This window comes from Diadema setosum, chromosome 16 (assembly GCF_964275005.1).
Source record: "Diadema setosum chromosome 16, eeDiaSeto1, whole genome shotgun sequence".
NCBI classification, from domain to species: Eukaryota; Metazoa; Echinodermata; class Echinoidea; order Diadematoida; family Diadematidae; genus Diadema; species Diadema setosum.
Genome location: NC_092700.1, coordinates 759,937 through 779,641, shown reverse-complemented (window position 1 = coordinate 779,641; position 19,705 = coordinate 759,937). Strand labels below are relative to the sequence as shown.

The following is a 19,705-nucleotide window of genomic DNA, read 5'->3' as shown; positions in this document are numbered from 1 at the left end:
CCTGATCGATGGTCATGGATGGACTTCAAGTCTTCTATGGAGAAACATTCTCTTGTCAGCAACTGGCACAATCAATCATTGATTCTGGTGAGGAAAAAAAATAACACAACATAACAATAATAGTAATGATTGAGAGAAGTGAAATAAGGTTAGGCAGAAAAATCACACAGGAATCAGTAAGTGGAAAATGAAGTAACATACAAAAAACAGCATTGGATTATTTAAAGTTTGGTGCTTGAGCTAGCTCCTAAATGACTGCTAGATTCAAAGACTCCCAAATATTCTACAATGTCGCATAGCATGCTGCTGGATTTTTAGGATGTTGCACAAGAATTTGGGTATGTTACAGCGATATGCTCAAATTCCTAATGAACAATACTAATACTGGGTTGAAATAAAGAAACAAAGAAAAAGGAATACCTTCTCCTTGATGACATGGTCAAGCGGGAAAAAGCATGACATCAGATGATCCACTTCTTTGCACCAGAATTCAGCCAGGAGGATGTCATGTACACATATTGATGTACATCAACGCTGCATGTGCATCATGTACTTGTACACATGAAAGGAGCAAGCTAGTGGACAGCACGATCAATGGTCATGGATGGACCTCAAGTCTTCTTGGACTGCAAGTCTGCTATGGAAACACCTTCTCACATCAGCCACCTGCACAATCAATCTTTGATTCTGATGAGGAAAAAAACACACGACATAACAATACACGTATTAATGATTGAGAGAAGAAAAATAAGGTTAGCCAGAAAAATCACACAACAATCAGTTAGGTGAATGAAATACTTATAACATACAAATTACAAAATACAGCATCTCACGATTTTGCACGCAAACGGGTGTAGTACGCCATGGAGCTGGAGCCCCACATGGAGCCCAACGGCAGCCATTTTAGTAATAATACCGCAAGCTTCTTAACATGTGAGCCTATGGAGCAAACCCTACCTTCCTTTCATTTTCTTCATTTTTAAGGAAGTACACAGCAGTAGAATTGCGTTTCAGACCTCAAAATATCACAAAAAGTATATTTTCTGTCGATATGTTAAAAAAATTTGAAGTAATGTAATTACTCTTTTATCTATAATTCCTCAGCAAGTTTGTGTTTGAGCTGACAAACGCCGTCTACCTCTTTCTCTCTCCCTCCCGATAGACTCTATATAGTTTGGTCTACTGGCCTACTTCAGCTCAAACTTTGTGGGACTGCAGATTGGAAAGTAAATGACATTTTTTTTCAAATACCGGTACATTTCATGGTTAGACAGGAATGATACTTCTTTACGACAAAACTAGACCCTAAGTACATACATTATCTTCCCCTGTATGCCCCCTAAAAAGGGAAAAAATGAAAGGGAGACAGAATTACGAGGGCCCAGTGATACGGCACTGATATGATCGCGTAATATACGCCCTCTAATCGATCTATCGGTCTGTTGCTTTCAATGGCGCAATGGCGTCCGTATTTCGCCCATGAGCGTACTACGCGAATTCGCGGAAATAAGCCCTCGTGTCTTGTCAGCGTAGCTTCTACTAGTATACTCTTTGATTCACTGGAGCAGTTACCAGTACCACTACCACTAGCAGAAAACTGTTATTGATGTAGTTTGCACTGTACCTGATATCATCACCCATGCAATATGAGGTAGGCCTATGTCTAACATTAGGCTTAACTGTAAACGGTTAACAAGTTAGAACTACCGACTACCGTCTTGTTAGCCCGACCAGACGCTGTCGTGTTACTGTGAGTGTTAGTACGCAGTGCGAATACAGCCTGTCGCTACTACAGCGATAGCTACACGCAGCCGCTGCTGTCGCCGACAGCTTCGCACAGCGGTCTGGTTAGGCTACTACAGCGACTGGGATGTGTACATGCAGTTACCGTCTTGTAGAATTTACGTGACACAGTAACACTGACTAACACTTAGCAGCTACACTCCTACAGCACAGTTCATTACGGTACAGTAGCTGAGTTAGAACAACTCATTCCAAACTCTCGAGCTCTCATGTCATACTCTCACACTCACTGACTAGTGACTCAGTCTCTCTCTCAGATATACAGAACAGTCTAACTGCATGGTTATCCCCATCGATAGCTCACAATATTGATACGATCATGCGAAATTTGCACAGCACAGCACGGCCGCTGCCGGCCCCGGGTAACCGGGTCGGTCGGGACAATCGGTTTCACGGTTTCACGGTATCACGGTTGAAAAGCTCCATCCGGAACATCACTCAACGTTGATAGCGGTCTGTGAGGGAACGGCATCTAATTAATCGAGCTGTGTGCTCTTTAGCTTTTGTTTGAATATCATTGAGTCCTTGATGGAAATTAATGAGTGGGGGAGGGAGTTCCAATCTTTGGCAGATTTGGGGAAAAAAGACTGTTTGAAGCAGTTGGTCTTGCTAAAAGGAACCTCAAGGGAGAGCGGGTGAGATCTTCTTTTAGACACAGAGGGGTCTCGTTTCTTAAATTCCAAGTAATCCGTAATGGGGAGATCTACATTGTTGTGGATCATCTTGTGCATCATGACTTGCCTGTTGATGAATCTTCTATGTTGGAGGGGTGGGAGTTGGAGGGATGCAAGCATGGCTGTGACAGAACTTTCACGTTTATAATCGTTAAGGATGAACCGTGCCGCTCACCTTACAGCTTCAACTTTCTGTATATTGCTCTTGGTATGTGGATCCCATACTGAACTGCAGTATTCGATGGGGACGGACAAGACCTTTGAAAACTTGGATTTTCACTTTAGGAGGGGCTGATCCCAGGTTGCGACATAGAAAACCAATCATACCATTAGCTTTAGGTACTGCGTGATCCACGTGAGTATTCCACTTCATGTCAGATGACAGAGTAACTCCAAGGTACTTATGCTGGTGGACTGATTGGAGGTCTTGACCGCAGAGCCTGTATGTGCGCTCAATTTTGGTCTTACATCTGGAGAACCTAATCACACTACATTTATCTGGTTTGAAGGACATTAGCCAGCGGGAGGACCATCTCTCCAAAAGTTTGAGATCCTTCTGGAGCAAGTTACAATCTGATGGGGTTTTGATAGGCCGATAAACTACACAGTCGTCCGCAAAGAGACTGACATTGGATTCCAAACCGTCTGGTAGGTCGTTGATATACATAAGAAAAAGTAGAGGGCCCAGCACAGTGCCCTGAGGTACCCCGGAGATCACTTCTGTAGGCTTGGAATGTGAACCTTGTACTACCACTGACTGTGTTCTACCTTTAAGAAATGCAGAGATCCAGCTATGTAATGGTCCCTTAATCCCGTAGTGGCGCAGTTTGTGCAATAGCCGTTCATGGGGAACCATGTCAAATGCTTTAGCGAGGTCGAGGACAATTGCATCTACTTGCTTCGTGTGCTCATTGGCCTCCCAGATATTATGAACTGTGGTAAGTAATTGGGTTTCGCAGGATCGCTTGGCTCTGAATCCATGCTGTGCGTGATGGAGGGCATGATGCGAATCTAGGTGATTAATGACATGGCTATATATAACATGCTCCATCACCTTGCAGCAAATCGATGTTAGTGAAACCAGTCTGTAGTTTGCAGGGTCTGTACGGGATCCTTTTTTGAAAATTGCAGTGACGTTGGCTCTTGCCCAATCTGATGGGATTCTGCCCTGAGTGAGACTCTGGTTGAATATCTTAGTCAGGACAGGAGCGACTTCCGATGCACATTTCTGAAGGATGAAAGGGTGTATGCCATCAGGGCCTGGTGATTTGTGTGGTGATAACTTCATGAGTATTTTCATAACTCCATTGGTGTTGATGACCAATGGAGATGCATCAGGGAGTTCCTTGCCTGGTACCTTGGGAGGGTTCATGGAGGAGAGTGTGGGTTCCCTAGTGAAAATTGATTTGTACTGGTTACTATAAAGTGCCTCAGCCTTGTCAACAGCTGAACTAACTAGTTGATTCCCACTCCACAGAGCAGCAATCCCACATGCATCCCGACGCCTACTTTTAATGAAATTTCAGAACCGTTTGGGATCATCTTTCAGGGAGTCAAAGACTGTAGTACAGAGGTAGTCTTGGTCTGCCTTTCTTAGTTGTTTCTGGAGTTGTTTCCTGATTGAACGATATCGCTGCCAGCATCTTGTGTTATTGGTGGATTTGGCTGCATAGAAAGCCCTTTGCTTCCTTCTCGAGAGCCTCCTGAGAGATCTTGAAAACCAGGGTAAGTTAAATCTGGAGCTCTTCATAGAAGACGGGATGTGTTGCTCCATGGCGTCAATCACCGTTGTACGGAACCATCTCCAGTTGTCATCTAGGGAGTTGGTGTCAGCCTTAGTAAGAAAAGTGGTGGTGAATGCTCCAAACTTTGCTTTCAATCCGTCAATGTCAGCCTTGGCGAATTTGAAAACTTTACGCCGAGAGGATCTCTGTATGACAGGTTTTACGTTGACATCTGAACTAAGAATAAAGTGATCAGAAATTCCTGGAAAGGTCTTCACTGGAGAGAAAGCATCTGAGTTTGAGACTAGAAGTAGTTGCAAAATGTTTTTAACACAATGAACTTTAGACTGATGAGCATGGTTAACTTCCTTCGCAAGCTGAGTCAGTGAGGAATCCCCTAATAAATCCAGTAAAGTAGAAGATACAACTTCTGCCTAGTTACATACACCAGGCGGTTTGCGTGAGGGGATGTCCCAATCTATGTCGGGTACGCTGAAGTCCCCCCCGAGCCAAATGGAAGGATTTTTTGTTAAATCAATTTTGCTAAGCGAATGATGAAGTTTCTTTAATGGATCTGCTCCTAACTTGGGTTGTCTATAAAAGACTCCTATGTAAACTGGTTTGATGTTTACAATTTGTAGTTTGACCCACAAGAGTTATGTATCCGTATCCAGTTCAGGGGCGTATGATGCTACCAGGTCGTTGCGGACGGCTATAAAAACCCCGCCACCCTTGGTTTGGCGGTCTTTTCTATACACTGTATAGTTACTAGATGGAGGGAGAAATTCGCTATCAGCTATGCTGGGCGATAACCAGGTTTCAGTAGCTAGAACAATGTGGGGATTATGCTTCTTGAGTTCATCAGCAAAAGACTGAGTCTTACTCATAATGCCCTGTATGAGTCTTACTCATAATGCCCTGTATGAGTAGGCGTATCCCATGGACATCTTTCACTGTGTGATTTTGCCCCTTTCTGCGATGTTGAGGTCCTGGGGGACGACGGGGGGGGGGGGGAGAAGAATTCCTTCTCCTATTTGAAGAGATGGGCGATGATGCCATCAGAGGGGAACATGGCTCATCATCAGCTCCTGTGAAGTCAGTCAGTACTTCAAACGAGTTTGAAGTGGAGATTGACGACTCAAATAGAGATGAGCTGAATTGGGGAAGACCGCAGTTGTCTCATATCCAGGTGCAAGAGGAACTACTCAATTGGTTAAAAATTGTGCTGCTCATACCAATACATTGCTTGTGGAGCCATGTTTCACAGTCATCACACACAATGCAGTTTTGGTTCCACTTACATGCCTTGGAGCAAACCCCACAGGGGTACTCAGTGCGAGGGCCGGGGTTAGGATGGATGTCACCTGACTGGGCAACCGTGCTCAACGAGATGAAGGTCTGACATAATATCATTAGCTTTGAAAAGGTCAGTACATATCTATGCTTTGTAGTAGAGAGTTTTTGCAGGGCATGAAATTGAGATGAAATACTGATCTTGAAAGATGCTTTGTGGGCATTGCCGTCTCTACTATAGCTACACGTATGTGCCTGGGGATGTAAGGATGCACATCGAAGCAGTAAGTGGTCCCACCTAGTGAATTTGGACAATAGCTGCTCGTTGAAGGATGACAAGATACAATGAGTGCAGTTAATGTCAGCCATGGCAGGATGAAGAAATGGCATGTATTCCTATGTGGGCTCATAATGAATACAAACTTCAACTGACTGATATGATCATAAATTGACCAGCAGGAACATGCACTAATAAAGTGATGCTGATCTTCAAAAATTGATCACGTTAATTTTGTACAGTTGCAGATGTGATAGACATTCCATAAACTGCGGATAATTATAGTTATAGATTACACAGACTCAAACTTCTCAAACTTCTAAGAAATTCATAAGGATACTCAGGCTCCGTTCTCAAAAGCAGGTGGTCCACATGGTTCCAAATCACAATCTTATCACACATCAAATCGTGGACGTAGCAAAATACACAGTGCAATGCAGTAAATGTCGTGATAACACCGGCTGTATTGCTTGGTGCCTTGAATGTTGAACATTGACGAGGACAATCAAAACTTGCACGATGTGAGGGCACACCACAGGGGAACTTCCGGTGTATATATCACTTATCAGCTCCAAAAAATTATGAATACAGGTTCCATCCTCAACATTTCAGCAAATCATATCCATTTGTAGACATTTGCAGACATTTGTAGACTAAAAACGGGTCGGCAGTAGATTTTATTGCAGGTCATAAAAAGCAGCTCAAATACAAAGTCGGTGGCATGCGTGGTATCCCGAGTTAAAAATACACATCAAATACACATTAAAAACGAATAATCCAGCACTCAGCAGGAAATGATGAATGATGATGAATAATGTCCACACACGAAGGTTGTTTAAAATTGCAGAGATCTTGCAGCGGCAATATGGCGGGGGCTACATGGGCAGCTGCATAGCTTGAGTGTTGAAAGTTTCCCGCGCCACGCTATCCAGTGTGCATTGCAGCTATGGCGCTATGTGAGGCAATCCAGTGTGGGATTCCAAGAAAATCAATCAGATTCCATCCTCAAATGCATTCCACTAAAAATCACAAAAACTGATTCCCTGGGGCAAGTAAACGCTCATAAACATATTGGAAGCTTTATTGCAGATAAAAACAGCGAAAAATAACATAAAATATTGACGAAGAAAATTAAAAGAGCAGAGCTCCGCCGAGACGCGTCTTCCCTCTCTGACCGCTAACAACCCCTTCAATGCAACCCCTTCAATGCAAATCTCGCTGGTAATTATTTTAGCTAAGATTAGGTTTACTAATAATGTATTAAAAGTTATGTTGACCAACCTTCCTCGAAGAATCCCAAAGGAGAAGTTCCTCTTTTTCTTAGGGGCCGTTTGCTTGCCATTTCTCAAAATATCAGATGGTTCGTACGTCGAGACGTTTGACTCAGAAATCATCACGAGCGTTTGAAATGAACAGCGAAAATCGTACATACGCCGGTACCGTGTGTGTTTTTTGAGCGGTCGCGGTCTAACGGTTCAGCAGTACATACACGTAAGGTTCAATCAGCGACAACAACAACAACACGCACATGACATCTTACGTTACATTACTATCAAGAAAACTTTTAATCATTAATTTTTAGTTTGAAATAAAAATATATATTTTTAAAACTTTTTTATTGCAAATAAGGTTTTTGTTTTATGTGTCAATATTTTTAGTCCTCCATATATTTTCAAAAATATTTTTGTTGTGATCTTTGGTACGAACGAGCCTCATATCAATAACCCCGATCTCCCATTCATTGCATATCGTACACGGTTGTACACGCCGATTGCATTCATACACTTAGGTTTCTGTTGTGTGTACACGTCAAAGCTACGGGGAACGAACGAGCGGCAATGGGTTACTACCTTTTTTATTTTTTTTACGAGTAGGCTCTATGTAATCTCATTTAAGGTTTTTACGTGCTTTATTCCGTAGTGAATAGATTTTGCATTTTGTTGTGGTTTTCTCGCCATTGTTTTTTTAATTTCTTAAAACTTTGGTATAACGATGATTTTTTAACCATGGTTTTAAAACACTTTCATTAAACCACTGTTAAAGCCATGGTTATATAACCATCATTTTTTAACTATGATCAAACCATGGTTAATATCATGGTTAATAGCCATCGTTTTCAACCTTTATAAAACGAAAGTTTAACCATGGTATTATAACTAGTGTTTTTACGCTATCATAAAACAACGCGCGGTTAAAATCATGGTTTTATAACTATTGTTTTTACACTATCATAAAACCATGATGAAATCATGGTTTTATAACGATGCTTTTCAACCTTAGTAGAACGAGAGTTACACCATGGTTTCCTAACCAGTGCTTGTGAAACCATAGTTACAACCATTGTCATATTATTATGTTATTTTTACCAAAGTAGAACGATAGTTTTGTCGTGGTTTTCTCACCATTGTTTTTTTAATTTCTTAAAACTGTGGTATAACGATGATTTTTTAACCATGGTTTTCATACACTTTCATTAAACCACTGTTAACGCCATGGTTATATAACCATCATTTTTTTAACTATGATAAAACCATGGTTAATATCATGGTTTATACCCATCATTTTCAACCTTTGTAAAACGAAAGTTTAACCATGGTATTATAACTAGTGTTTTTGTGCTATCATAAAACCACGGGTGAAATCATGGTTTTATAACTATATTTTTTACACTATCATAAAACCATGATGAAATCATGGTTTTATAACGATGGTTTTCAACCTTAGTAGAACGAGAGTTACACCATGGTTTCCTAACCATTGTTTTTATACTATTGTAAAACCATGGTTACAACCATTTTTATGTTATTATGTTATTTTTACCACAGTAGAACGATGGTTTTGTCGTGGTTTTCTCACCATTGTTTTTTTATTTTCTTAAAACTGTGGTATAACGACGATTTTTTAACCATGGTTTTAAAACCGTCGTAAAATAAAGTTTTATCATGTTATCATAACGATGGTATTTTAACATTAGTATTACCACACTTCCGCCACACATTTACCATGAATATGAATTAAAAATCATGGACTACCATCGATTCATTATAAAACCGTCCATAACCATGGTTATACCATGGTTACGGTTGTAAAACCATGGTTTGTTTTTTTTTATAAGGGATGTAGGGCTTTCCACCAGCCCTCCATACCTCTGGGGGGATTCCATCTACACCTGCTACTTTGCCGATTTTCATTTGTCCGATCGAAGTGTCTCAAAGAAGGGAACTCATCCAGCTCAGGTTTAAAGAGCTGTTGGGGAATCAGGAGCAGGGCAAATTCTTGTACTGTGCGGTTGGCACTGAAGAAAGACTGAAAGTGTTCTGACCATCGGGTGAGGATGGAGGCCTTGTCGTTGAGAACTTCGCCGTCTGCGCTACGAAGAGGACTTTGAACTTGGCGTGAGGGACCATAGAAAGTCTTCAGTGCCTCATAAAAACCCTTCAGGTCGCCAGTGTTGGCACAAAGTAGAGTTTGTTCGGCAAGGTTTCTCCACCACTCATTCTTGATCTCTCGAAGTTTGCGCTGAAGGTGACTGCATGCAAGACGGAAGGCAATTTTTTCACTGGACAGGATGGATTCGTGAGATGAGCCTGGTGGGCAGATCGCTTCTTAGTCAGTAGCTTTTTGATTTCCTGATTGTTTTCGTCAAACCAATCCTTGTTCTTCCTGGAGGAGAGTCCCAGTACCTCTTTGGAGGATTGTTGTATGGCTGATTTCATCCTATAGCCTAAAAGACTTCAGGAGAAATGTCCTTGAAGTAGATTTTATCTTCAAGTCTTGTTTGGAGATTCGTCTGAAAATTACATCTCACTTTAGCTGACAGCAGGTAACCAACATTGAATTTCTTCTGATGGGCCCCTCTGTATTTCAGCTTAGGCTTGAAATGAAGGTCTAACTTGCAGGGAACAAGCCGATGGTCAGTGTAGCATTCAGCACTGGGCATAACTCTGGTGTGATGCACGTCACGTTGGTCTCTCCTGCGAACCAGAATGTAGTCCAATAGATGCCAGTCTTTGGACCGATGTGAATCCCAGGTAGTCTTTAGAATGTCCCTCTGATGGAAAAGGGTGTTTGTGATGGCTAGTTGTTGTTCTGTGCAGAACTCCAGCAGGAGGCGTCCGTTGTCATTTCACTTTCCGACGCCATGTTTACCAAGAATTGCTGACCAGGTTTCTGAGTCTTTCCCGACGCGGGCGTTGAAGTCACCAAGGATGATAACCTTGTCGTCTTCCAAACTTGTTGGGAGAAGATCCGCAGATCATTGTAGAACTTATCCTTTTCGGCTGGTTCCGCCTGAAGGGGTCGTGCATATACACTGAACAGAGTGATATATTGACCGTTGCGAAGGGAGAGACACATGGGCATAATCCGGTCAGTGTGGCCTGTTGGAAGGTTTTCGAGCCTGGAGGCAATGGAATTCTTGACCATAAACCAACTCCTGATAGACATCGTTCACATCGAGGCTTGCCAGACCAGTAGAGTGTGTAGCCCGCGCCATGTTCTTTGAGATTACCTTCATCTGCAAGACGGACTTCGCTGAGAGCAGCTATGTCTACGTCGAGTCTGGAGAGCTCATGAGCGATGAGGGTGGACCGCCGTTAAGGTCTGTGGCCGTCCGTGTCCAGCATTGTTCTGACGTTCCAACATGCTAACTTGAGTTTGTGTACACCTTTTGAAGGAGAATGTGACCCTTTTCATCTGTTTTGTTCGACCGCTTGGAAGATGTCCGTTGGCCGCGGTAAGCCAACTAGGACGAGTAGTATTACATCAAGCCAATGACACCCGTTCGAAATGAACGATGCCCACTGACCACAATAGTTTATTTATTGATGTAGACATCATAAACTGTCAAATCAAATGTATTTTCTTCCTCTCTCGTCTCTCTTCACGTTAAGCTACACATGATGTGTGTGGTCGCAGCAGAAAAAGAAAAATCCATGTAATAGCTATTTGGACCTACAGTGAAACAAGCCTAGCAAACAATACCTGTATAGAACAAAAAGCAACAAAATCGACGCATCTCAGTCTGGATGACTAGTCATCATAGTAACTTTAAGGTTCGTGCACCTTGTCTGAAACTACAGAACTTTCATACCATGCGTACAATTTCCTTTGCGTCTTTTTTTTTTTCGCATGTTTGAAATCTGCTGGTCAAATTCTATCCTAGCATGTATCAGCGATCCTACATTAATGAGAATGACGCGAATTGGTTCTTTTTTTTATACCTATCTATTACAGTTCAGAGGATAGTTCCAGGACGCTCCGGCAGAGATCCTTTCTTCAGGAAAATTTCTGACATCATGGCTGACATCGAGAACAGGATTGCTGAATCGAGAGGTCAGCTTTGATGTACAGGCGACTGTCGTTATAATGAAGTCCTAGGGATCCTGGTAGTTTTCTTTCGTTTATATCAAAATTCCCTTATTTCTGACACAATTAAAGAGTATGAAGATATCTAACTGATAATTATGGTCTCTGAATTCTACTTCGTTGTAGCCAAAATTTCGTTATATCCAAGCTCGTTATAATGGAAGTAGGCTTACGCTCTATCACATACTGGTCCGTAACAAACCAGATTTTGTATACGGAAAAAATCTTAAGACACAGGGCTTATACTGGCTTTATGCACAGTGAAACGGAACAAATCTCGTAGCAATACTATAACGAGAGTAAATATTACAGTGTCATTTGAATTCTTGTGTTTATCGTAACGAGAGTTGTAGTCATTCACCATTCTTGTTTTAGGGAAGCATATCAGTAGTAATGATAAGGGAGGCTGTGATACGGGAACAATATTTCCTATTTGTCGAGAATATCTATGGAAAAGTCTGTGATATTATTCACTTAATCTATCTCCGTCATGAAATGAAATGAAATGAAATGAAATGAAACAAAATAAAATGAAAGACTCACTTACAAGCAGGAATCATTGTGGTACAAAGCTGAATGCCAGAAATTTTAAAAGAATATTTCCAGTGATTAACAGTGCATGCAATTTTATACACTTAAACCGGACGGTCCCTCGTGTCACAAAGTACAATATATACACAATGTAGCAGACTATTATACATGTGATAGAATTCGTCGACGCCACTTGACTGATCCTTTGCAATGTGGATGTGTATTACCTTGTTGGCTACCGTAGAGGGCTCGCGACTACTGACTGCTGACAGCACCTCGACAACGGCACGTCCAAAGCGAGGTCAGCAACACTACGAGAACTGGGTGGTCGATTTCACCAAGCAAATCAGACTTCATGTGAACGATGGCGAAGAGCATCAGAAACTTCTCACCTACGTTGAGTTCCTCAGGGTGAGGGAATTTTGTCAGACTTTTAAAGCAATTATGTTTCTTGAAAAAAAAGCACTGAGGGAAAGAATTACATGGTATTGTATACTGGTCTTGTAGGTGACGTTTAATCAAGTACATACATCTGCTTTAGTACGCGATCACAACATAAATGAAATAGCTATTGCTTTCGACAAAAATACCGGAAACTTTCAATCAATCCCATTGTTTAGTGTAATAAAACAAACAAAACAAATAAAAACAAAGATCTCTCAAACCCTCGATCAATTCAATATAAAGAGGAAATCTCTTCCTAACATTGATGTCCAATATACTAATACATGCATATCAAAACACCAATCTATACCAATATGCCAACATACCAACATATACCGACATACCAACATACCAACGTACCAATATACTAATATAGGGCCTACCAACTTACCAATATACCACCATCATACCAACATACAAATATACCAATTTACCAATATACCAATATATCAACATAGGTTACGTATTGATACCTGTGCTATCACACTTTCAACTTCGTCACCTGCAGATAACCTATGTATATATTTCACCGTCAATGACCGTGGGCACATTACAAATGCGTAATAATCATGTTTCGTTTAATTACATGAAAAATGACAAAATTGCGTGCTTCAATCCATTGATATTATGGGGCAGAATTTCTGCATTTCCATCAAGATTTGTGTAATTCACTCCCGTTTATGTCGGGAAAAGCTCCTTATACTGACAAAACTAATGAAATGAGAAAGACTGTAAATTGGCTTCACTCTGCGGTGGTGATTATTAAAGGTTTGTAATTTGTGCACGTGGTATATACAGAGATACAACAACTGCCTGTTCATCAACCGTGATGTCCGTACCACTGACGCCATCGACTACATGGAGGAGTTCCTAGCCACTTCAGAACAAGAGATAGCTTCGGGCCTGACTGATGTGATTCTAGCCAAGCAGTTTAGAGGTAGGACCCACACCATTTTGAAGTTTTCATCGTGTTGTATAGTCACAATGTATAGTACTGTACAGATAATTAAGACCATATAGGTAATAACGAAGATAACAAAAAGAAAGACCAACTAAGATTTAAGGTTTACTACTAATACTCTATTTTGCTCTTTGTTGTTTGTATACTGCAATAATTGCCACAAAGAAGCCACAGAGGTTGGTATATTTTCTACAGCCAGAATGTTATGTGATATCATATTCGATAGAATTGTGATATGGTCGGGAAGTTCGGTGTGGAAAGACAGTTCATTATTACTATTTTTCTAAGGTAATGACAACAATGGATTCTTGAATGTGTGTGAATGTGTGTGTTTGTGCGTGTGCGCATCATGCATGTCTGTGTGTCGGTGTGTCTGTGTTTTGCCTGTTTCTATAATTTGGTGCTCTCCCTCAACCTTTTTTTATTTCAGCAAAGTAAATGACGTTTCACAGAGTTATGATTTTTTACAGACGCTCTCCCCGAACTACGGCAGTCCTCCGAGCTGCATCTGAGCAGCAACCCCGTGCTGGCCGAGTTGGGAAGAAGGCTTCGGCACGAATACCGAGTGGAGCCTGAATCTCTGACCATCATCTTCACCAAGACTCGTCAGTCGGCTATCGCTCTGGTCAAATGGCTGAATGAGGAACCGTTCCTGAATAAGTTTAAGGCTGGTTTCCTTATCGGAAGTGGTGATCAAGGTACACAATCATGCTCCCTTTAAAGCACAACGGATTCATTGTCGTTAGGGTGGGATTTCACGGAGCACGCGAACGATTTGCGAAGGACGCGAATGACAAAATCCAACATTCGGAAAAGTTTTTCTCCGAATGCGTTCCGACAATGAAGCCGAAAACTATTCTTGCGCAATTTGTGCGAAGTTTCCACGACGTATGTGCGAATGTCGTGTATATCATTGCTAAAGTATAGCATGTTACGTACACGAAGAACACGCGACGGAAATGCGAACAACGAAAAATATTGTCAATAATCATGGGATAAAATGTACCCAAGGAGAAGTGGAAGCTGTCTTGAGTTGATTTTTTTTTTCTTTCCTCTATTTCTCCTTTCTTTTTCTCTCATTTTTCTATCGTGTGCTTGCCTACATTTTTTACCTAGGACCTATCTCCACTCGTAAAGCATTTGAATTTTTTTTTGCAGTTCCTCCAACACATAATCTCTATAGTTCTTAAAATGAAATTTTGCATACTTTAGATTAATATTAAGTGTATTCTGCGATTTTTGTGTATATCAAACATTTCTTTCTCTTTGCTAGTCTTTCATTTCTTTTGTTACTGTAGTTGTTAATAATTTTGTGATGTTTACATGAATGCTATGATTTTTATTTGTAGAACACGTATAGGTCATACATCCCCCAAACGTGCGCTAAACGTTCGCGAGAATGTCTCAAAAGGTACGGAGTCTGTTTAGGGTTTCACGAACATTTTGTGAACATCGCGCGTGTCTTGCGAAGGTCTTGCGCATATGACGACGCTTTAAAGACACTTTCGAGAACAATTCACGAGCAAATCACAACCAAGTGTGCGGAAAAGATTCGCAAAAAAATTCAAACTTTTTTGAAATTCTCGCCGAAGTAAAACCGACATTCGCGAACAATTGACGACGCTTCCGAACCCTCACGTTCGTTTGGCGATCTTTTGCAGACTAAAATACGAATGCTGGATTTTGCCATTCGCGTCCTTCGCAAATCGTTCGCGTGCTCCGTGAAATCCCATCCTTAACCGCACACATGGACAAAACAAAAGTGGTCATTATTTCATGATATCACGCCCTTAAGGTAGTACTTTCGCATGTTAGTAATCCTTTGCAACAAACACGCAGGCTAGTCCCATTTAACAGCGAAGCACGGCAGACAACTCGGAGAAATATATACACTGCATATTAAAAATCTCATGAGTGAGGCAAAATATTAAAGGGGACTTCCAGATGATTTTCAGACTTTTACATTTGAGCCTCTATAATTAGTTAAACTGACTATGGAGTTTCAGAATTTATAGTGATTGGGACGAGGAAGGAGAATGTTTTCAAAATTTATAAAAAATTGCAACGAACGAGGATGATGGCAGCCTCCAGATAAGAATGCATGAGTCTGGGGTCAAGGAAGCAGAACAAAAGAATAAGGCATGCATAGATTCTTCACAGGTGAATTTGTTGGGTATTGTAATGAAATAAGTTACTCTGCTACATTTCTGAAATATGTGAGGCTGTGATGTCATCAACACTGTTCAGTGTAATTTGTTTAAGATTTTCAGTTTATTGATTCTCTGCTCTAGGACAATAAATTCCACGAATCTAGACACGGAGCTGTCGATTTTTTTTAGTAGGGCCTACATGATGTGAAATATTATGAAAATCATGTGGAATGCCCCTAAGGGTTAATGTATACATTATTTCTGTTATGTTCTCCTCATGTCACTCCTCACTAAATTTGCTAAAGCATACAATACACGCTGGAATGATAATTCCCCGGGGACTATTTTTATGCCTCCGCCAACGAAGTGGCCGGAGGCATTATGTTTTCGGGTCGTCCGTCCGTCCGTCCGTCCGTCCGTACGTACGTCCGTCCCGTTTTGTTTTTGTCGTTATCTCAAGAACCGTGTGGTGGTTTTACATCAAACTTAGTATGAGGGTATATCCTGGGGGGATAATACTTTGTTTGGATTTTATGGTCACGGGGTCAAAGGTCAAAGGTCACAGGTTATTTTGAGAAAAAAAGGTTGAAAATTCATGTTTTTCTCCATATCTCGCAAATGGTTCAAGGTATCTTCATGGAACTATATGCTTGTTCCAATGGGCAGTGATTATCTAGGGAAGTTGGGGGTCATGGTTCAAAGGTCAGGGGGTCAAAGGTCAAGGTCAACTCCTCAAAATATCACTACTTTCCTTATATTTATGCAATGCCTGAAGGTTTTTTTTTAAACTTGATGTATGCATGTATTAACCGATATATATTCTGTGGGAAGTTCCTTGCCAAAAGGTCAAAGGTCAAAAGGTCAAAGGTCAAGTGAAAGTGTTGAATTGCACTTTTTCCTCCATATCTCAAAAGTAACTCAAGGTGTCATCATGAAACTTACATATGTATGCATGTTCAACCTAACAGTGATTCTCTTTGGAACTGTGAGGTCAAAGGTCAAAGGCCAGGTTTAGATAATGCTATTTTCCCATTTGATACTGAAATTATACTTTTTCTCAATACCTTGAAAATTACTCAATGCATAAACTTATAAAAGGGTCAAAAGTCAAGTAAAAATCATCAGTTCCCCAAATACCTGCACTCTGACATTTTAATCATTCATCCAATTGAGCCTAGTTCTAGGAAAGTGAACATTCAGCACATTTGTGGCAAACCTGTCATTTTAATATTTTGCCAATTGTGTGAAACTATAATCACACATTGTCAAGACATTGTACTATAGACCTATTAGGAGAACCACGCATTATGGCGGAGGCATATCAGTCGCCGCAGCGATATATCTAGTTTTTCTTCTCTCCTTTCTTATCTTTCTAAAAATAAATTTAAAAAAAAATCCTTTTATATCATACTTTCTTGCTGTCATCACTGCTCTAAGCTTCCTACATGTGCTTCTATTGACCACGTTGTTTTGTCTGCTTGTCTTTCCACTAGGAATGACTTCAAACGCACAGGCTGAATTGCTCAAGATGTTCAGAGAAGGAGAAAAGAAAATCGTCGTTTCTACGTCAGTAGCAGAAGAAGGTCTCGATATCCAAAAATGCAACGTAGTAGTCAGATACAACTACGTGACCAGTGACGTAGGACACGTGCAGACAAAAGGTAACTGGACGACTCGGGATACGATCGTAAACAAAATTGTGATTGAATGCGTTTCAGAATCGAAACTGAAATGGCTTCTTCGATTTTTTTTTCTTTCGTGATGTGATTGTAATTGCATGGTATCAATATATTATCATAATCCATTCATAAGCAGTTTTGTTCAACGATCGTGGCTTGCAAGTAATTTTGTTCTATACTGTTTTTTTTGTGTTTTTTTTTTTTTGTTACGAAGCTTCAACACTAGGGAAGTCATTTTTTTGCCCCTCCCCCACCCCCACCCCATTCTGCTGCCCCTGAACCATTGAATGCTTCTGAAACCCATCAGTGCCAATTCGACGGACATGCCTCTATGTCGCCACGTTTGTTTGTTTATTTGTTTGCTTGTTTTTTCGTTGTTGAAATTAAAATTGAAAGTCAATATTGAAAGCTGAGAATCTATCCTAAGACGAATTTGCTTTGAATCATTTCGAAACTGTTAGAGGACAAATTCTGGACCTGAAATAAATCTAAAAGATGCAAACAATTTATATGGAAAAGCCAGAAAAAAATTACCGTAATCAGATTAAAAATAAGTTATGATATATTCTAAAGATTTTAATATCTATGTCAAAAAGTTTTCGAGCAGTAGATATAATGTGCAAATTAGTGCATGAGCTGATCACCTCACAATTTTCCATTGAAACAAGAGACCCGGGGTCTTGCGCTCACCCGAATATCGCAAGTTGACCTTCCATGCATTTCTTGCAGACTATGACCCATGGGTGAAGAAGAAGAGCATACATAGTAAATTGGGGAGGGGGCGTGGTCAAGGGGGTGAATCGTATCTATTTGTATATCCTATCACAATGGCGGTCATTATACCTGCTATACAGTTTGTAGAAAATTTTGACATGCACTTTAAAAAATAAAATAAAAACGTGAAATCATCGTAAACTTCACCGAAATCACTCATGCTCCCACCATAATCCACAGGCTTATCACTAGATATAAGTGTTTATACAGTGTACACATGTATCAAAATGACTGAATATACACGTAAGCCTACTTCAATGCACAATTAAATGTAAAACAATCCACACAATCTACATAATTGATGTCGATAACAGATATTATCCCTTGAAGTCAGTTTTTTTTGTGTGTGTAAGTGTGTGTGTGTGTTTTTTTTTGTGTGTGTGATACGTATATATTTTTTCCGAATTCTTAACGTGTGATCCACAGGTCGAAGTCGAGCGTTCAACGGCAAGTCGTACCTGGTAGTCAATGCTGATCTCCAGCTCGAGTATCGGGAACTACAAAACATGATGAAAGATTCGGTTCAGAACCTGGCCAAAATGGATCGAAAAGCCTTAGCCAGGCGGGTAAGTTCTCTCTTTATCTCACTCACTTACTCTGTTTGTTTTCACCTCCACTCCTGTGTCATACTTCCCGTCTGAATGCTCCTCTCAAATTTGAGAGTTAGCATTTTGTGTATGTTGTAGATAACTCAAAATCTCTATCGGGTGCGTTCTCGTATGGGTCATGTTAAAAACAAAATTTACATGAGAGCGGATGATTTACAAAATGATACTCTATATAAAAATAAGTATGTTAAGACAAACGAAAATGGTATGAAATCGGCAGCTACACTGTATTTTGATAAAAGTGGCCAATAAGATCATTGGATGCAATCGGGCGCAACAAGATTTGACCTTAGGATTCCTTTTGGTTTTTTTTTCAAAAGTTACTAACCTGCTACATGAAAGGAAATCGAGAGTTTCAAATTTCAAAATTTCTGACTTTGAAATTCAGACAAAGGGTAGTGAAAGTGTTAAACTATCGATGTATGAACAAAGTTCATATTCGACGAAAGTCAGATAGATAACATTCATGGTATGGTAGGGACATAATAATACAGAATGATTCATCCGAATGATAAGAATATGAACAGTTGTCGGAGGTTAAAGTACAGTGGACTCCCGTTATAACTAAGTCCTCGGGACCGGCAGTTTTCTTTCGTTATATCGAAATTTCGTTATAACCGAACGAATAAACAATAGAAATACAATAACTGGATAACGTTATGGCCCGAATTTTCACTTCGTTATAACCGGAATTTCGTTATAACCGTGTTCGTTATAACGGGAGAGCACTGTATCATGTAGCCGAACGGATTTAAAGATACCAAAGCGTCTTTTGTTAGACCAACTTCTTTCTTAGCACACTCTCTGTTGAAAATAAAAATCAATGGAAATCCTGTAAAAATGATGCAGGGTAGCGTATTTGTGGGTCGATAGAAGTTATTTCGGAAACTGGCGTCGTTTTGTTTCCAGTAATGAAGGAATAGACATAGTACATGTCCATCAATGTACGTAAAGTCTCTATAATATTCTACGCAATACAACTACAACACGCTTTTCCTCATCTTATATAACTCTCTCTATCCCTTCCCCCATTGTAGCGTTTAAACACATACGCAAGCACACGATCACATACACACACACACACACACACACGCACACACACACCCATACCATAATTATACATGTATAGGCCCTTAGCAAAAATGACAGCACATGTTATACTACGTGCACGATTTAACCCCAGTGTCGATTGGTGTTCCTTTCAGCTCAATCGATGGACACTCGCCCGCAAACATTCATGGGGTCGATAAATAATGAGAACTTTTTGCAGAGCTATGGCAATAACCTCGAAATAATGATGCCATGATATGACCACTGTCATTATAGGGTAACTTGTCCTGTCTTCACGGTAAAACCCTATAAAACAATGAAATAAACGAACGCCTTCATAAAACTATATCAAACTAAAATTGCATTTATA

General features: G+C 40.4%; 1 protein-coding gene across 1 annotated transcript in view; it reads left to right on the top strand.

The window, feature by feature from the left end:
• The window catches only part of LOC140239453 (ATP-dependent RNA helicase DHX58-like), a 206,247-nt gene that overhangs the window by 179,407 nt on the left and 7,135 nt on the right, over nucleotides 1–19,705 (top strand). Inside the window, exons 9-14 of the mRNA XM_072319289.1 lie at nucleotides 11,007–11,105; nucleotides 11,914–12,080; nucleotides 12,912–13,050; nucleotides 13,545–13,772; nucleotides 16,718–16,885; nucleotides 18,104–18,243. Of these exons, the coding sequence (XP_072175390.1) occupies nucleotides 11,007–11,105; nucleotides 11,914–12,080; nucleotides 12,912–13,050; nucleotides 13,545–13,772; nucleotides 16,718–16,885; nucleotides 18,104–18,243 (941 nt within the window). The remainder of the gene's footprint in view (nucleotides 1–11,006; nucleotides 11,106–11,913; nucleotides 12,081–12,911; nucleotides 13,051–13,544; nucleotides 13,773–16,717; nucleotides 16,886–18,103; nucleotides 18,244–19,705) is intronic.